The sequence below is a fragment of the Sinohyriopsis cumingii genome, chromosome 15 (genome assembly GCF_028554795.1).
Source record: "Sinohyriopsis cumingii isolate HCF-2022 chromosome 15, ASM2855479v2, whole genome shotgun sequence".
Taxonomy (NCBI): domain Eukaryota; kingdom Metazoa; phylum Mollusca; class Bivalvia; order Unionida; family Unionidae; genus Sinohyriopsis; species Sinohyriopsis cumingii.
Genome location: NC_142975.1, coordinates 110811148 through 110832259, shown reverse-complemented (window position 1 = coordinate 110832259; position 21112 = coordinate 110811148). Strand labels below are relative to the sequence as shown.

At 35.6% G+C, this 21112-nt stretch overlaps 1 protein-coding gene across 1 annotated transcript; it reads left to right on the top strand.

Moving 5' to 3' along the window:
* The first annotated feature begins 762 nt into the window (after positions 1 to 762).
* Positions 763 to 20020, top strand: LOC149782477 (uncharacterized). Its single transcript, XM_089933902.1, has 4 exons — positions 763 to 895; positions 12623 to 12689; positions 15235 to 15565; positions 16289 to 20020. The coding sequence occupies exon 4, from the start codon at positions 16357 to 16359 to the stop codon at positions 18616 to 18618; it is 2262 nt and encodes a 753-aa protein (XP_089790028.1). The 5' UTR covers positions 763 to 895; positions 12623 to 12689; positions 15235 to 15565; positions 16289 to 16356; the 3' UTR covers positions 18619 to 20020.
* The last annotated feature ends 1092 nt before the right edge of the window (positions 20021 to 21112 follow it).

Here is a 21112-nt window from a genome sequence, read left to right as displayed (position 1 = left end):
CTTATTTTATATCAAATGGCTCTCCTGAATGAAGGTAAGTAATATCATTTTAAAAGAATACATGGCATTAATACTAAAAGTTCATCTATACTCATTGGTAAATATAATTACCAAACTGTTCTATGTTACTGCCGTATTTCATATATTATTTTCATGATTTTCTTAATTCTGTAACAATTCATTTAATTGTATATTTAATGCTTAGGAAACTTATCATTATCCAATATGATTAATTTCATATCACCACTGCCCTAGTACAAACCTGATTTTAATTAAATTCAAGTTTATCCTTTCTGAATATCAAGAATTACACCACAGTGATGTCTCTATTTAAAATATAACAGTGCCTTCTCTTCTCTCCTTTCGCCCAAGCCTACCACCGAAAAAGGACCCTTATGTTGCAATGTCTGTTATGTGCGATAGTATGTATGGCTCAAAAGGTAAAGAAAATGTAGGTTTAACATATTCATATATATATATATATATATATATATATATATATATATATATATATATATATATATATATATATATATATATATATATATATATATATATATCACAGGTGGCTGACGCTAGCTTAATGTTGAAAAAAGCAATTACCTGAATGAAAAAAGTCATACCGAGTGACAAAATTACTTCTGATTACACGCATGACGCGTTCTGACAAATAACTCTAGCTATCTTACTATAAAAGGTAGTTCTTAAATAACATCCATGTATATTGTTAGTGGTGTTATTTAAGCATTACCTTTTGAGCATTTGAAGTGTGTGCTTACAGTACGTATACGAGGACAATCGGGAGTGGATCGTGTATTCGAACTGAATGGACTTTAGATGACAAATGCATAATTCTTTGAAGGAATCGGATTCCAAACGTTGAATAGAGCTAATGGTAAGTAGGAACTTACTTTTGCATCTTCTGCTGTTGTTGTTGTAGGGTTAAGCGCAATTTTTCAGCACACGATAGGCTATACATTGCGGCCAGTATTAATGGTGGAGGAAGAACCCGGGAAAACCCCGGAAAGAACCACCGACCCACGAGAAGCTATTGGCAAGCTTTCTCACATACCCACATTAGCCGAATCCGAGACTCGAACCCATGCAGACAGAGGTGAGATGGCAGTGATCCGTAACGGAGAGCGCTTTAGACCACTCGGCCACTCGGGGGCCCCCATCTTTGGCTGTTCTCAGATTAATGAAGGAATGTTTCGTAGAGTCTCAAACACTGTATCTTTCAGTAAATATCTCAACCTGCAGAAGAGTGTAACTTTGTCCTGGCAGTCAAAATTGTCGCAATGCGGAAGTTTCGGAGCCAGTAATTTCCGTTTAGTGCAACTAAAAAAAAATATTGATGACTCATGGGATAATCTGAGGCAATGTGTCACTTGGTATGATTTTTCCTTAAGGTTATTGCATCTTTTCAATATCAAGCTCGCGTCACCCACATGTGACCTATTAAATATTTTAGAAGCATATTTGACAGAATAGAAATTATTTTATTATTCTTCAAATTATCACACGTGAAATGGAGTATCTTATATTTAGTGCGAGTCACCGCTCTTACACACACACACACACACACACACACACACACACACACACCATAGTAAAGAGGTATTCGGAGACCCTTGCCATTTTCCCCCAATAACAATACCAAAAAAATAAAAAACGATTATGTCGTGATACCGATCTAAAATGTTTTGTTTAGTATGTTCTCAAGTAGTCTGATACAATACATGGGGAAACTTCCGGGTTCATATAAGGTCAAAAAATATGTGGCTATCACATTACACTGGTTTTAAAATTAGGGCATTTAGGTATTTTTTTAAAAATTATTTTATCTAAACTTTTTAATCTTATTTTATTATATTATTATTTATTTTCGGTAAAGGAGGACTTTAAAAAGTTCTCCAGGGTCTAAAATCGCCTTAAAATGACCTCAACTATATTAGTACCGATGTATAAAAATAAGATATTATTTAACGTACATATGGATATTCTGTATATATATATATATATATATATATATATATATATATATATATATATATATATATATATATATATATATATATCTTATGTTGGAAGGTGTAAAACCACTTTACAAAAATGAATGTCAACAAATAGACTTGTGCTACAGATTGCTTGCATGCCAATGTCTACAAGTTAAAGAATCTATAGACACATAATCAGCAAATCTGAGCCTCAAATTGGAATATAATTATGCAGTTCACAACTTTCGGTCTGATTGTGAACATAATGTATTTAAAGCTAAGTATGGTAGTGGATTTTCCTGAAATTAGTGGACTTTCTTTTCTTCTTAGACTGATAATGGAGTTCCTGATGTTATTTATTAATGTGAATGTTTAATTCAATAGGTTATTTTTACTTAGTTTCGTGAAATACGTTTCGTGACTATTGTAGTCTATATTCGTTTATGCAGCACGTGTACTTGTAACAAGTTGCACTACTCTGTAATATTTTTTCTATGATTGTCAATATCGTCATGCAGCTACAGCTTCTAGAGTTATTTCAACAATTTAGTTTCCATGATTCCTAAAGAATATGTGTGTCTGATAGCGTGTCAGATATAGTAAAACTTCATTTAATTTGACAATTTACTAATTTTGTTACAGCATAATAATGGTAATATCACAATTGCCTACCTTGTAACTGTTATTGCGATAAAAGCGTCACTGTTGCTACGAGCGGTGTTGTTTTGAGAATATGCAGCTGATCCGGTACAAATATAATTTATAACAACGAAAATTCGGTTATATGTGCATTTCTTGCACATCTTTAAAATAAATTTTGTTTCTTCTAGGAGCTGTAAATTATCGGTAATAGACAATTACAAATACCGATCTTATGAAAAACATTAAACATAGCATCAATGCCCGTTTATCAGTAATGCAAGTACAGGCCCGGCCTTAGGGCAAGGCGAACGCGGCAACCGCCTTGGGCCCCGTGCATTCAGAAAATCAACTCCGCGATGCAGATTTTTGCTGCCTTGGACCCCGCACATCCAAGGGCCAGGCCTGTGCAGGTATTAGAATCAAACCATTTTCTTTAAATTTAACGTAGCCCGCATGATTGAAACAACGTACAATTTTCAGAGGTTTCAACTTATCTAATAAGGAAAACTTCTTGAAAGTTTCTTGTTGTTTCACGACTGCCGGACAGTTAAATTGCAGAAATACTTGCAGGCAGTTGCATTTTTAATATTTTCCGCGTTCTATATACCACACGCGCTGATGCTGTTGACATCATCGCACGTTATAAATATGAAAAAAATACAATATAGTATTATAAATAACGAAAATAGATTTTGGACATTTTCTGAGACCATTACTGAGCTCTATGGTCCCTATTAACAGGCAACACGAAATCTAAGTGTCACACAAGACAGTAAGCTCGCTGTACACCAACTTGTAGTGAACGTATGCAGGGATGCATATGTGGAGCTGAGACGCATCAGCTTCATTAGCAAGTTTCTTTCGGTTGATGCCATTAAAACACTTGTATGTTCCTTAGTTCTTTAGGGAATGGACTACTGTAATTCATTTCTGTTTGGTTCATCACAGTATCTACTACAGAAACTTCAAAAAGTTCAAAATACTGCTGCTATGCTCATCCTTAGAATATGAATAACTGAGCACACCTCTCCCTCCTCTGTAACCATCACTGGCTATCCGTTCCATCAAGAATCAAGAACATACACTGTTCACTATGCTACCACATTTCGTTGGCTGGATCTGGTCCAGTATACCTATGTGACTTCATCCATGTGTACATCCCCTCTAGAAACTTACTCTCCTCTTCCCACACTCGCATTCTCATTTTTCCCACTGTTAAAATTAAGTCATATGGACAACGTTCTTTTGCGTACCAGGACCCAGCTACGTGGAACGAATTGTCCATAGATCTTAGACACAATGACACTGTGATCTCATTCAAGAGTGCTCTTAGAAATCACCTATTTCGACTGCCGAAATTATTTTAATCTTAGTGCATATATCTTCAGGTATTCTTCTCTTATTAAGAATAAGAGCAAATATAAAGGTAGCTAAAACAAGAACGAAGAATGCAAAAGCTACAAATGCTGCTATTATTACTAGCGTTACGATCTCTAACTGCTTCAAATATGGTATTATTACTAACGTTACGACCTCTAACTACTTCAAATATGCTATTATTATTAGCGTTACGATATCTACTTAAAATATAATATTATTACTAGTGTTACGATCTCTAACTAATTTAAATGCTGATATTATTACTAGCGTTACGATCTCTAACTGCTTCAAATATTATATTAATACTGCTGCGAGTGGTGCTCATCTGATTATGGTTCTTAATACTGTTAATAATACTACAACAACCGCTTCCAATACTAACACCATTTTATTAATATTATCACTGATGCTACTATTACTACTTCCGCTACCACTACAGTGCCACTATTGGCACCATACTATTAAACTTGCTACATCAACTGGTGCCAGTACCTGAACAACTAATTATATTCATAGTACCTCTTCTAGTCCTACTACTACTACTAGTTTGTTATGATATTTTATCTATGATCATGAACTCGTCAGTTCAAGTGCACTGCTCACATGTTCAGTCGCTGCAGACATCCTAGCGATATGACTGAAAAATTGTTAAAGCTACGTTAAAAATCCTAATCACACACACACACACACACACACACACACATTTTCAGTTCGTGCCAAAACCTTGTTGTATTGCAACAATCCAGGGGTTTAAATTGACCGAGCGGTGTCAAACCCCGGCGCGATTCCACTCGAAGTCATAAGACTTCCCCTTAATTCCAAAGACCCATAAACAACTACTGTTGTAAACTAGAAGGTCCATTCTATAAATAATTTTACTCTAATTGATACAAGACCACAGATCTCAACACCTCCCAATTGTCTATCAACAGCACATCTACATGGTTTCTCTTCATCAACTTTCCGTACTGTACCGTCAGCATTTCACGCCGTAAAACTATACAGCTCCCCCTAATACAGGAAACTGTTTCTATATCGCCACCTTAGGCCAGTCAAATCATGGTTTAAGCTGCATTTTGCTTTTAAATTTGCCTCACATTTGCCGCTTTTGGCATTAAAACGGTACCTGCCGACGACGGAACAGTACCGTCTCGTTTATTCCATTGTGTAATTTACCAGTCTCCAATAATAAATACTGAATCTGGAGTCACACAATCAATGTACACAATTAGATTTTAATATGGACTATTAAACTCCAGGAACACTCATGCGGCTCTTACCTGAATTCACCTAAATTAATCCAGGGCATCATGGAAACTCACTAACACTTCACTTCATGACGTTTACTCCTAGTAACTGACTAATTATTTCGGGCTGAGGAATATATTCCCAGCACCGACTTCCCATAATCAAACAAGTAATCACAAAAATCTAAGAATTCTTTAAAAGGAAGCGTTATAAACAATTGCGCATGCTCTAAATGTATTACATTATATTAACATATATATTATTCATTAGCAGTGCCACGTATTTCATACTATGATCAATATAACTAACCAAGATAGTGCCGAAACCGACATAAATAATATTAATGCTTCTTCAAAAAAGTCACGACGGAAACGTAATTATGTGAGAGACGACAAGAAATCTTCACATTGTGTAAGGGCAATGTTTCGGAATGGGCAGTTGTAAAAATACCAGCAATATCTAAACAAAATACATATGGTAATTTTGTCTTAAAGTTTGCCTGTAAAATACATACATTTGTTAATTATTTAACAATAGCAGCATGTAACATCTTGAAAAACACGGTTATTGTACATATCTTTTTGGCACTCATTTCTTCCATCTCTCATCAAAGAACTTCTTATTTTCTTGCGCGTCTATCTGTTAATTGTTTTATTGATTATTTGCCTATTCATTGCGCAACTCTAATGTTACAATGTTTTTAAGTTAGCAACGAAGTAAGTGCGAAATTAAGAAAATATATTTTAGCAGCGATGATATGTATGTATGTATGTGAAGTACTCAGGTAAATTATACAAAATGGTGCATATTTATTCCTCTTAGATTTTCTCAAAACAAAGTTTCAGCATTTAATATTGTACTGCTAAAATAAATATACAAGAACAACAGCTTCTCAAGTTTAAACCTCCATAATACAATAATATTTCGCACACGACTTTATTTCATAAAAACATTGTAAATTCGGCGGGGTGATTGGTATTTAACAACAGATATAGCTTCTGACCGTTATTTTATTGACCATTGTTTAGTAGTTCTTCAATGAAAAGACTTACATGTGTTAGGAATTGGTATTGAAAAAAGTTATGCGAAAGTACAAGGAATTGTACAATTAAAGGTACATATTCAATTCAAATCAATATTGCAGTCACTATTGGCCAATTCAAGATCCACGAAATGATTTATTTAAAATAGGAACAATTTGGTGAAAAAGTAAAGGATTTCCCACCCCCACACCATCTCTCTCTCTTCTCTCTCTCTCTCTCTCTCTCTCTCTCTCTCTCTCTCTCTCTCGTGCATGTTTCTATTTCTGTATGCATAAAGAAGTCTTTAAATGACACAGTCATTTTTATGTCATTACAATTTTGATATTGTAAATATTCTTGCCACCATTTCCTCTTATTTCGACATTGTGGTTTCATGTTTACGAATGGCTATTTGGTATATGACTTAAAAACGGGGTGGGGGGTGGGGGTGAAATGACACATGAATATCAACAAAGCCAAGTTTGTTGGGTTACTTAAGTAAGATATATAGTATTGTCTCTGACCTTTATCTTCTGACTCGAATAGACGAAACAAGATGTTACCTCCCATTTCTAATTGAGTGATACGTACTTAAAGACGGAAGTTCTGTTTAGGTAAACTTAGAGCGGATACTGTTTGCAAGCACAGACCAAACAGTCCATGTGGTCACTAGCACATATATGAATGGAGTTAAACGGGCAAACAAAACGTCCGTTTGTTTATTTTGAACCAATTACCACATAAAAAGCAACGAGGGCGCTGTCAATGTGTGCAGAAAGTAAGACCGATCGCGTCACAAAAAGAAAGTGTTTTTGAAGTTATCGTCATTGTGAGGCTACATATTATCATCATTGTCGTCGTCGTCACAATACTACTGCTACTACTACTACTAAAATTACCGCTAGTACTAATAGTACAACTATTATCATCGCAAGTACTAATTTCGTTACTTTCAGCTAATTCCAATGCTTCTCATGACGGCTGCTATGATTGATATTACGTATACAATAATGACTGCTACTATCGTTGATATTACGCATACAATAGTGACTGCTACTATCGTTGATATTGCGTCCACAATAGTGACTGCTACTATCGTTGCCATTACATATACACTAGTGACTGTTACTATCATTGCCATTACGTATACAATAGTGACTGCTACTATCATTACTATTACGTATACAATAGTGACTGCTACTATCATTGCCATTACGTATACAATAATGACTGCTACTATCATTGCCATTACGTATACAATAGTGACTGCTACTAGCATTACTATTACGTCCCCAATAGTGACTGCTACTAGCATTGCTATTACGTATACAATAATGACTGCTACTATCATTGCCATTACGTATACAATAATGACTGCTACTATCATTGCCATTACGTTTACAATAGTGACTGCTACTATCAGTACTATTACGACTTCAATGGTGACTGATATCGTGATGACTTTTATGCTCACATCAGTAACTGCTACTACCAGTACTATTACGTCCGAAATAGACTGGATTCTTTAGTCCTGATGATAACATTCTACGGTCCTCCCTGGTATCCCATGACCTTGCATCAGATCACCTCTGCATTATATGCCATCTTGATGTATCAGTCCCTAACCCTCCACCTTTATCTGCTACTAAGAGAAACCTCCGTATGATAAATAGAACCAAACTAATGCACGACATCCAAGCTAACCTAACAACTTGCTTACCTCCTACCGCAGAACAATTCGATAACTGTCTGTGTTCATTACTTGACAAACATGCCCCAGCTACCAAGTGCAGAGTATCAATTCAGAAGTGTTCTCCATGGTATAGCAGTGTTAGAAACCAGCTTCGCACTGCTAAAAGAGACCGCCGTAAAGCTGAGAGGCTCTGGCTTTCCACCAGACTCACTATTCATAAACAAATCTATGAAGTCGCTAAGAAGATTGTCACAAATATAGTCCATGCAGCGAAATCAGCCCACTACACTACTAAGATCATGGAAAGTTCCAGCTGCAAAGAGATCTTCGAGATTACTAAGAAGCCACTGTCAAGGAACAAATCAACACCGCTTCCGACTTTTTTCTCTCCAGTCGACCTTCCGGACATGTTTGCAAATTTCTTCCGTGACAAAGTATAAACCATTAGAGATTAGCCTGACACCACAATTTCAATTGACTCGTCGTCACCATACATTTGGGATACATAATTTGAGCGGCAACCATTAGCAGCATTTGAACCTGTCTCTACGGATTTCGTTCGTACAATCGTGATGAAGAGTGCACCAAAGTCATGTGAACTTGATCCAATTCCAACATCACTGCTGCTTGAGTGATTAGATCCAGTATTGCCTTCATTAACTGATGTTATTAATACCACTCTCTCATCTGGAGAATTCCCATCATTTTTCAAAACTGCCATTGTAAAGTCTCTGATGAAGAAACCAACACTAGATCATAACGATTTAAAGAACTACCGCCCTGTTTCTAATCTCCCATTTATTTAAAAAATCTTAGAAAAGGTTGTTCTATCCCAGCTTGTATCTCATCTAAATTCAAACAGTCTATTTAGCAACGTACAATCTGCATATCGCCCTTGCCACAGTACTGAAACAACTCTTCTAAACGTAGTTAATGACATTCTCTCTGCGTTGGATAGCGGAAAGATTACAGTCCTCACCCTCATTGATTTGTCTGCAGCATTTGACACTATAGACCATGATATATTACTTCACCGTCTCCAGCATGTATTTGGCATTCATGATGCAGCCTTACTGTGGTTCAAGTCCTACTTGGTCAACAGGACACAGATTGTATCTGCAAATGGAATACTCTCCAGCCCAGTTGATCTATGTTGTGGTGTTCCACAGGGGTCTGTTTTTGGTCTTGTTCTCTTCATTATGTACACTAAGTTGCTCTCAAGTGTCATAGATCATCATCCAGTATCTCACCAATTGTACGCTGATGACACCCAAATATACAAATCTAGCCACCCAACTGAAGTTGATGCTACCATCCAAGGTGTAGAGAGGTGCATTTCTGATGTGAAATCATGGATGATTTGTAACAAGCTGCAGATGAATTATGATAAAATTGAGGCCATTCTGATCACAACACAAAGACTTTCTCATTCACATCCTTTACCTCAAACAATAAATACCAGCAACGCCAACATTAAATTCAAACAATCAGTACGAAACCTATGTGTTACTCTGGACAATACTCTCACACTGCACCAACATGTCATGAACATATGCAAGGCTGCATATCTTGAGCTGAGACGCATCAGCTCCATTCAAAGATATCTTTCAGTTGATGCCACTAAAACACTTGTGTGTTCATTAGTACTTTCAAGACTGGACTATTGTAACTCAATTATGTCTGGTTCATCTCAATATCTACTCCAGAAACTTCAAAGAGCTCAAAACACAGCTGCTCGGATCATACTTAGAGTACCACGATCATAGCACACTCCCAGCTGCTCTGTACCCTACACTGGCTATCCATTCGATCTAGAATCAAACACAAAATTTGTTCTCTGTGCTACGTTTCACTGTCGAACTCTAGTCCATCATACCTATTTGACCTCACCCATGTAGACACCAGCAAGATACTTACGCTCCTCTTCTGACAATCGTATACTCATTATTCCCACTATGAAAACAAAGTCATATGGACAGCGTTCTTTTGCATACCAAGGCCCAGCAACGTGGAATGAATTGCCCACTGAACTTAGACACAAAGTCACAGTGATCACATTCAAGAGGGCTCTCAAAACTCACTTATTTCGACAAAACTTAAAGACCTAATAATATTTCCTACCTGAAATATTCTCAGCATGTTTTTTTAATTTTTAAAAATTTTAAATAATGTTTTCCTAATTTCATGTTGTTTGTTATTTTAATATTATGTTTCTTATCTTATATGTGTTGTCTAATGTTGTAAAGCGCTTAGAGCTTCTAAATATTAGGCGCAATACAAAGTCATTATTATTATTATTATTATTATTATTATTATTAAATAGTGACTGCTATTATCATTGTTATTACGTCCACCCTATGGACTGTTACTATCATTGATATTACGTAAACAATAGTGACCGCTACTACCTGTACTATTACGTTACAGTGGTTACTACTGCTATCATTAATATTACGTCCACAATAGTGACTGCTACTATCATTGCTATTACATCTACAATTGTGACAGTTGCTATCATTGCTATTACGTAAACAATGGTGACTGTTACTACCAGTACTTTTACGTACATAATAGTGACTGCTACTATCATTGCTATTACGTCCACAATAGTGACTGCTACTATCATTGCTATTACGTCCACAATAGTGACTGCTACTACCAGTACTATTACGTCGGTAATAGTGACTGCTACTATCATTGCTATTACGTCCACAATAGTGACTGCTACTGCCAGTACTATTACATCCAAAATAGTGACTGCTACTGACAGTACTATTACGTCCTTAATAGTGACTACTACTGTCATTGCTATTACATTCACAATAGTGACATCTACTGCCAGTACTATTATGTCCATTATGTTCATGATACAATTCATTGCTGTTGTCTTTGACTGCTATTACAACCATCATCTGTGTCAACAATTGCATCTCAACCAGACAATCATATTTCTTCACATAAATTCTTAGTTTTCATGTTTGAATATTTTCCACGCCTGCCAAGACTTTCGTCACAGGAAGAAACTACAGACCAAAAGAAAACCATTCACGTAACACAAATCAAAAGGCTGAGAGAAAGGCCACAATAATTTACATCTTTATTTGTTAATGGAAATATACAGAACAATAGATGTGTGTGCCTATGTGTGTACAATCATTTTTTTTAAACCAATGATTTCATTTTCAATCAAATAAGCACCATCATTAAATTGCAAGCTATAAACTAGCTGGCATACAATAAAATGTGCTAAATAGGCAGACAAGTGTAGCGGAAAGAATTCAACGCCACATACAATGAGAAATGTTTATTATCCTATCATGTATTTAAAATATGCCATTTATTTCCATTAAGAAATATTTACCTGAGCACATTTGTATAGACCACTTTTAGGGTCTGCAGACATAGCTTCTGAGTGAATGCCCTGTTATTAGTTACCTGATTCCTAATTGCGGTTAATTAATTGTGATGTGATGCCTTTAATCCTAGAATTAGATATGTATTATTAATAGTATGACTCAGTCGCAGCTATTTGGCGCGTATCTACTAAAATCAACTTGAATCTTTAAAATAACGTCAGTTTGCATTATTTAATATTATGAAACAAAATGCAATGCTAACGGATGATATCACGGAATGGGAGCCATTTTTTAAATTAATACTGACGTAACTTTGATTTCCGGAAGTTTGGAAAGACTTCAATTCTCCTATTTGAAATCTTGGGGTATAGTTTAGTTTCGTCAGACCAGATGTGGAGTTAAAGTGATTTGGCATGTTTATGGTTCTTATTATGTTTTCCTAGTTTATGAGCCAATGTAATGTGTTTGGACATATGATTCCAGGTTCAATATTTTTGCCTGATTTGTAACGACCTATATCAGTGTATATCAGCCTATGTAACCCTGTTGACTGCAACGGTTCGAGTGTTTGTAATTGGGCCGGCCTATATTTATTATGCTATATTATAAGAGAACGAACAAATGTCATAAAAACGCTAAACAGGGTATAAGCTTCTGTTGTTCTTTTATTTTAGTTTTTGTTTTGTGTCTCTCCTGTTTCTGTTATCTTGGCCTGTTTCCTTGCCTTTGAGCAATTGTTATAGTCTAAGTTTTTGGCGTGTAAATGTCAGGTTATTAGCAGGTTTGTTATTTGCATTACTTGCACCCTTGAGTTCGAGCAATTTTAATGAAAGAAGTTTTGTGTTGTGATGTGATGTGATTTAGATTTTTAACGTAGCTTTAACAATTTTTCAGTCATATCGGTACGATGTCTGCAATGTGGCAGTTTATAGTGATGTCTAGCACTGGGGCATCATGCCGCAGACATGTAGCATGATGTCCCACCCAGTCACATTATCCTGACACCGGGCCGACCAGTCCTAACACTAACCTTTTAATGCCGAGCGCCAAGCAAGGCAGCTGTTAGTACCGTTTTTGTAAGTCTTTGGCATGACTCGGCCGGGGATCGAACCCACGACCTCCCGCATCCGAGGCGGACGCTCTAACCACTAGGCCATGAAAGAAGTTTTAAAGATATCAGTCTTGATTATATTAGCGGCTACTGTTAAAGTATCATTATATAATACAAAACTTAGGTTTTCATGCTGGACTTGTTATTCGGGTGTTCTTTCGTCTCTTTTCCAGGCACATCGTTATCTACAGCGCTCGCCTTTACAGATCGCTGACCGTAGAAAGGTCCTTAATTGACACAGTAAGTTTGAATTTTTCTTGTGTGTCATAATAATTTTACGTGTGTACAATTTTTATAAATTATTTATAAATTATTTAGATTATATTAAATAATGTTCTGTCATTTCGACATTACTCGTGAGTTTCCTTGTAGATCATGAAGAAATTGTGATTCCCTTTAAGACATCAGTGATTCCGTTTTATGTATTCCAAGCAGATGTGGTTTATAACTTACAATTTACAGATATATATTTGCAATATGAGTCAAAAACGAGAGAGAGCAAATTAACCAAAGAAAATCACGATTGACAATTTTGTGCCTTTACCTGTACCTATTTATTGTATCTAATTTTTTATCTTAAAGCAGAGGCAAAACAAAAATAAGATCTTGTGTTTGGAGCAAGATATATGTTCCTATAACTGAAATTCTTTGAAGTTAAGAGAAGAATGGTAATTTACGCAAGTACGGACCTAATCACTCATATAGGAAACTAACACGTAAATAAATGATCGAACTTAAACGCGCAAACATGAAGTACATTTGTGTATTCTATCAATAACCACAAAAAGGGTCAAGGACGCACTCATATAATGTTCAAGAAGAAAGAAAGATCAAGTGTCAGAAAAGAAAGTATATGTAGAGTCCATGTCTTTGTGTCACTATATATGATTATCTTCGACATCAGAATCTAGTACCGGCCAAAACAGTAGCAGTGTCAGCAACACGACCACTACTACTGTTGCTACTACACGCTTTTATCCCTTACATCACAATTTTAAATAAAAATTAGATCGTACTTGAGACGGAACCAAATTTGACATGGGAATTGATCAGATAGTTGAGGACGGTGGACGACATCATGATCGATTTGACGCCGATATCATTAAGTAGATTTGAAAAAGCATATGACAAGAAATTTTCAGCTGATTAAATATACCTAAAAGAAAATCTTTCCTTTAATTTTTTGGACAAGGCCGATCGCGTGATACCATCAGCGACAAATTGTATCACTTTGGTATATTAATCTCTAACGTTGCAGCTGCTTGATATAAAGAAACGTATTCTGCCCAGTCACCGGTTTCTAGATTTGTGGCGATGACAGGATGGGCAGGAACAAAACTTCTTGCAGCGTTACCATGACCGCAACGAACATTTTCACGATGCTAACGATCTTTAAGTTTTCTATGCGATTGTCAAATTTAAGATGATCTACCACATAACCTGTGGGGATGATGCCACGATGAGCTTCAAATACAAAGCGATGACGGTACATCTTTGTTTATGTAATTACTTAACCGGAAACATCAATCAGCGAGTATCCGCTGTTGTTGATTATCATCACGAGTAATATTTTTGTTCGCACATGACGAATATTTCCATCCTTATCAGCCTCATATCGATCAAATACAAGCCAAGTTGCCATTGCTGTACAAATATCTTTTCACTCTACCTGTTAAATTGATTGTATTTTTCGTAGACCCTCGAAACAGCTAGATAATCTTCATTACGGTCCAGGTAATATTTATGCAGCGCAATCAGCTTTAAAAGGCATGTAGGCGGTGATGTTTTTATTAGGGCATATCATGTGTATCTGGTCGTATTTAAATTTGGTAATCTCTGGTACACAAAATCACATCGGTCTCTAATTGTTGGTTTCACAGAAACAATATAGATCATTCGTCGGCATTTCCGTAATCTAGTCGGTCGTCGTCCTCCCCAAAAAAATAAAATCAATCCGAGCGGTGGGTCTCTGTTCGAGCCAAAATCACGGAGTTTCTGAAGAAAAAAATCAATAACATCCCATTGGTTGGGCTGGATCAGGTGAATAGGCAAAGTCAACTGCAAACTGAGTAGTGTGTTTTGTCATGTGGGGTCTATTGCAAAATACTGTCGCAAATGACGGTGTATTTAAGGAGAGAATTAAGCATTCAGATTCATTCCGATTTGGAGTTATTTTCACTTCTTTTATTCTTGTTGTAAGACTGCAGACGTGTTTTATGATGTACTTAAATATTATTAGAGAGGAAAAACATTAACTTGGACTGTTCAGTGGAAACAGAAACTGCTCATTATTTGGACGATAAATTTATTCTGGAACTGTTTTACAATTATTCAGAGGCAGTCTGGACAATGCCATGTTGATAACGTCACGGTTCTGGGAAGACCAGTACATTTCCGGTTTCGAAAATTTACAAGGAACTTTACATTAATTATTTCATAGACCTTTATAAGGATTAGTTTGGATTCACTTCATGATACTGTGAGTTCCTCTCACATTTTCATTATGAATTTGTTAATGAAATTGTTTGTTAAGTGTTACAAAACTTGTTGGTTTTGCTTCTTTCTGTTACTTCATTTGTGACCACAGTCTTAATAGAAATAAGCGGATCTGAGAAGAAGAAAAAGATGTGCTTTAAAAAAAAAAGAGATTCGGATGAATATTAGTGATTAGCTGGGGCGCTGGAATGTACATTGAAGGGCCAATATTGGCGGAAGACAATTCGACATAGTCTGGTGTCAACTTCTTATGTTTACAATGATGACGTCATCTGATTTTGTTTTTCAGCTTTCACCCACGGATGTCGCCGATCAACGTCTAATTAATTCGTACACATATGAAAATGGCTGGGTTTCTCAGTTCGAGGGAGAATTTCCACGGCTCATAATGTGATTAAACGTCGACATTACCTGGTTTTAATGGAACCCAACGATGTTTATGGCCAATATCTTTCAAAATTCTGTATTATTCAGATGATTTGACATATAAGACTTTTTGCACGTAACGGCGGCATTGGGGCTTTACAAACATTTCGCCATTTCAAACGATGTGATCTTCGCGTAAAATCTGCCATGTGAAGACATAAGATATACAACCTTTATTCACAAGCGTATTAAAGGTACGTGCTATCCATCACATGTATTTGTAATTTTTTTACCCAAGTCTGGTGACCTCAGTCTATGGATTTATTTGATTATTTAGGAGGAAAAGCGTTTGGCTCCTACAGGGATTGACTGCCATCTGGCAAGCATCCATCATTCCGTCGATTTAGATGTTGATGATATCACAGCATATACACTTAAATATTAAAAGTACACAAAGTTTAAAGGAACATGTTTCCATTCCACACCATTTCAGTTATCAACATTTATATTGAAATACGTGGTTTGGTGAAAGCAGATTGAAACATTTCTGTGTATTTACCATTCAATCCATATCTCCTGCTTCAGAAGAACTAATCCTGCACAGTTTTATAGATATGAACAGTAGAAGTGCTGTCGATTTATATAAGGAATCACTGAAATATTTAGTTTAATGTATATATCTCATTAGGTATGGACAATAATGCTATTTGCTAGGATCTGTGTCAGTTGTATTATTTGAAGCTTTACACAGTTTAAACATCAATAATTGCAATGCCAGTAGCTGGTAAAGGAAAGTTATATTTCTGTCAGAATGTTACCACGTGATCAAAATGAAACTGTAAGGAGAACTACTTTTCTAGATCTTGGTTTATTGCTATTAAGTGTATCATCATTTATCTCACAGCGAAATTTTAATATGTTACAAGTTATTGCAGTAAACTATGACCATAATATGGGCAGTATATTTTGTGTTTCAGGTCAAAATGACTGAATATGAAATAACAGAGGTCAGTGATTTGTAATATGGTCCTGCACAACGTATAAAATGGCAAGATGCTTGCTTGAGCAGAAAGAGCTGAAGTTATTAAGTACCAAATTTGATATGAAAATGCGTGCAGATCAGTTTGACATTAGAAGAAAGATATTTACTACAATATTTAAACTTATTGACATAATATATTCTTCATGTGCGGCAACGCAGTCACCTCTTTTGCTGGAAAAGAGAATATATGGAAGTATCGGCGAGGGAATTAACTATCCTAGAAAGGGTAACTATGAAAAAGACATTGACATCGTATGGATTTCTAGAACTAGCGTAGCTGTGGAAAGTATAGATGATGGGGTTTCGTATCAGACTCAAAATGGCATATACCTAATAGAGAACGAACAGTCTATACCAGGATATTGTTACCTCCGTAAGATCAAGGAGCCTCCATGGTATGGTTTTCCAAGCTCGTTGAATCCATTGACTTCAGAAATAAGTGGAATCCGATATCTTTCAGGTTCGGCGATAAAAAAGTATATGAAAAAATGTATGAGAATTACTGATCTGCCGTCTTATTTTTTTAGCTGGATGTGTGATTTTTATGGCAAAGTGCATTGTGAACCAATACAACAAAAAGGGCCAGCGACATATTTTCGTTCTAAATTCGAAATATCAAATCCCTTAGGAGTATCTAAGACTGATTGTGTGTTCGTAATTCGCTGCCCAAAGTGGCCTTCATTTGCATCTGAGTGGACCACAAGGAGAAGACCATATGACTGGCCCACAGAAAAGCAAATCAAAGAAATAGTAGCCAAAGGTATATATTTTGCCCCAGTTGGCTGTAACGGTCACCGAAATGGAGATCTACAATGGAGATATTCTTTCAACGAAGCCGAGAAACAGCTTGTCCTTTCCTTCAACGCTACTCAAGCGAAATGTTATGCTCTGTTAAAAAGAGTAATATCAGAAAATGTGACGCCGCATTTTGAGAGCGATATTATCAGCTCTTATCATCTAAAGACCCTAATGTTCTGGATGATAGAACAGAGCGATCAACAAAATTGGGTTCCAGCCAATTTGATCGAATGCCTTTTCTATGTTCTTGACAGCCTACTCCGGTGTGTGGAGAAGGGAACTTGTCCAAGTTATTTCATCCCAGACGAAAATCTGTTTCTTTATAAAGTTACAGAGGAAAATAAGGAAACTCTGCAAAACTGTATTAAATGCATCATTGCAGATGGTTCGCCCGTTTTAACTAGACTATCTAACTTTGCTGTTGATCGTGCCTTTATCCGGTATATCCAACAAGAATACGACTCGCAAGAATATGCACAAGCTGGAATGAATTATGATCTCATATTCACTCGTACAATCAGACTTGGTCATATTGAGAGTATGTACTTACCATTGTATCTTGTCCAAGCAGACGTTTTCAAACTCCAAGAGTCAGATAAAATAGTTTCTTATTTCAATGATTTATTAAGTACTTTAATTCGTGTGGTCAATGCATGTGATGATGCAACTGTAAAGGAAATAATGACTAATATCGTTGCACTCGTATGCAGCAGCTATGGAACTCACTGTCTCTCCATCTCTCTTTGTCAGAATGTTGAGATTTCAGAAACCAGTGAAATGGAAAACCTTGGAGATAAATATATAGAACTTTCTTGCTTGAGAAAACAAGTGGCATGTCTAGCAAAGCATGCAAGCTATGCATACATGCGTGGAAATCTCCAATCCGTTCTTTCTACTGCAGACAATATAATTCGAATGTATGGCGAACATTCATGGAATGTATTTAGCACTGATGCTCCTCGGGATGTGCAGACACGAAATATAATACACAGCACTTTGAACTATGAAGTGAAGACAGGTTCTGGAGGAGCTGTTATATTCATGAAGAACGAGATTTATGTAGTCCCAGGCAATGCAAAGGTTGAAATGTTTATGTTTGGGCACGTAACAGATCCCTTAAGCATTTTATCCAAATTCAGTCAGCGCTTGGTGGTCAACCCATATTTGTACGCAACGTATCTGGGCTTTCTAACGAATTGTGACATGAGACTTCAAAAGGAAGCTGACAAAGCCATTAAAACGATGGAAAGTATATGCAGTGAGCCTCCCAATTCCCATCTGACAGCTTCTCTAAATCTGCTCGGCGACTGCTATCTGAAAAGAGGAAAAGTAGACAAGGCGATGGAGAAGTTTGCCCTTTCAATGCAGAGGAACAGCAGGAGAAACGCCGCACCCTGGCATGTGGCCAGGCTGGTATGGAGAAAACTATTAAACAGATGGTCAAAGACGCGTGATGAAGACTATTAGGTAAAAACAATTTCAAAACAAAGCATTCTCCTTCGGAAAAATACGGCAGGTGACCTGACGCATATAAAGGAAAAGTTCCGATTAAACGATTATAACGTTGAATATGGATGCAAAATTATATTTTGTCTGGACTAGTAGAAACGTAATTAAAATTAGGGAGCTTTTAAGCCAATACTTGTCTGTATTACATCAAAAATATATAGCAGATGGTAAATTTTAATATATATATATATATATATATATATATATATATATATATATATATATATATATATATATATATATATATATATATATATATATATATATATATATATATATATATATATATATATATATATATATATATATATATACAAAACTATATATGAATTTTATTCAGAATCGACACGAAAACCCCCCACAAATTTGATAGAAATTTGATACAATGCAAGGATTCATCGAAGCCACCAGGTTGAGATGAATCCAATTACAATATCAAAGTATTCCCTCACCCCCAATTCGGAAAAATAAAATGCGAATGGGAGTTTGCATCTATTACACATCCAGCTCTTATGATTTCCAAAAATTTTAGGTATACAGTGTGGGTGGAATTCAAGGCAAATTATTATTTATAGCGTTTGATGTTATGCATCGAAGAATTTCGACTCGCATAAATTAATGAAAATCCATTTTACGTATTTTCGTTCATGGTTTTAAGAAAATGTAGATGAATACGATAATAAACTTCCTTGCAAGTTTCATTCATCTCATGTAAGTATTACCTTACTAATTACGTTCCTTATGTATTTCATCATTTGATTAACATTTATGAAGAAGTTCAGTGCTTAAGCTACAAGTTCAGATGCACAAGGACAATCTTAATTATGTTAAGCATAAAATCTGGATATGGTACATCTTAAAATCAGTATGAGTGACCTTTACAGAACGGACTGAACCACACTTATTTGGATGGCATCCTAGGCAAACGCCTGTAGAAGGAACTTTATAACTAGTTTTGTCTCTTTCACGATTTTATATATATATATATATATATATATATATATATATATATATATATATATATATATATATATATATATGTAATTCGCGTTGATTGTTAGTTATTTGTATTCATTATATGCTAGGGTTATGCAAAATTGTATTTTGTAACAGACCTGATCCAAAAAAAAGTTCATTGTCCACCTCACCACAACCGTTGCTTTTTTTGTATACAACATTGTTTATATTTCTCTGAGTGTAGTATAAATATTAAGATCATTATCTTAATCTGAGACAACAACATTAGATTTATCAAATAAATGGACCTGTTATAAGTGATGTTTGTCGCATTCTTTATTATAATTTTGATAACAGAACTTGTCTTGTTTACAGTCAAGATTATTGACGTCAAAATGCTAATTGTGACCTAGGTCAGGTAGAGGACTATATAATCTTGTTTACTGGTTAAATTAATTATTTCTGTTATAACATCTGGACAGAAATCGTCGTTGTGTACTGTAAGTGAAGTTATCTAATTTAAATTGCTCTTCGCTGGAAATACAAAGTGCTCCATACTATTCTTAGAATGAGACATTAACTTGGAATTATAGTGAATTCCAACAAAGATTTATTGTATTATTGTGATTCATCAAAAGACTGTTGGTACATCATTAAAATTGAGGTCTTTGGTACAATAGTACATTAGAGACTACATGCCATTACAGGCTCATCAGCACCTTCAACGTTGGAAATTATCTGGAATACCACTAAAGGTTATTCAGAAATTTATAAATTCGGATTTGTGTTAGAAATTCTAAGATAATTTGGGATTTAATTCACAATACCATAAGTTCCTTCTTTTACAGTTTCACTTTGAATTCTATGGAAAACAAATTACTATTTCTTGACTTAGTATATACTTCTCACAACATTTCTCGCGTAATGATAAGCATATATAGTCATGAAAAAAATGTTATGTTTCTCGAATATTTGAGAGTGCTTTCAGTGGGAATAATAAACGGAAGTAGACAAATCGATTCCGTTGGCTTCTGTATGAAGACAACTAATCCACTATTTCTTTTGAAATATAAGGTACGTTGGAATTACAACATTGCTTAAGTTAAGAAAACAGATGTTTCTCTTGGGATATGCAAGTAAAATAAGCTATTTTATTAACTGAACTCATCTCCATATAGGAACCAACTGGCCCGGATAAAACACAACATATTTTTTTAATGAAAGATAAAATATCGATATGTCTGATTCTTGGCAACCTCTGTTTTGAAAATGGTTGGGTTTGTTACCGTGTATAATCATAGCAGCTCTCACCGTGTGCAGTCATTTTTAGACTTATATTTGTCACATCACAATCTCAAAGACGTTTTCCTTAGTAGTGTGCTAATGAGGATTTTGTTGGCTATTGACATAGGTCGCTGCCTTCTATACCATATGACTGTTCTCTTTTTCGGTTACAAATAGGTCACTTTTACTGATGGTACGTCCCAAGGGCTTA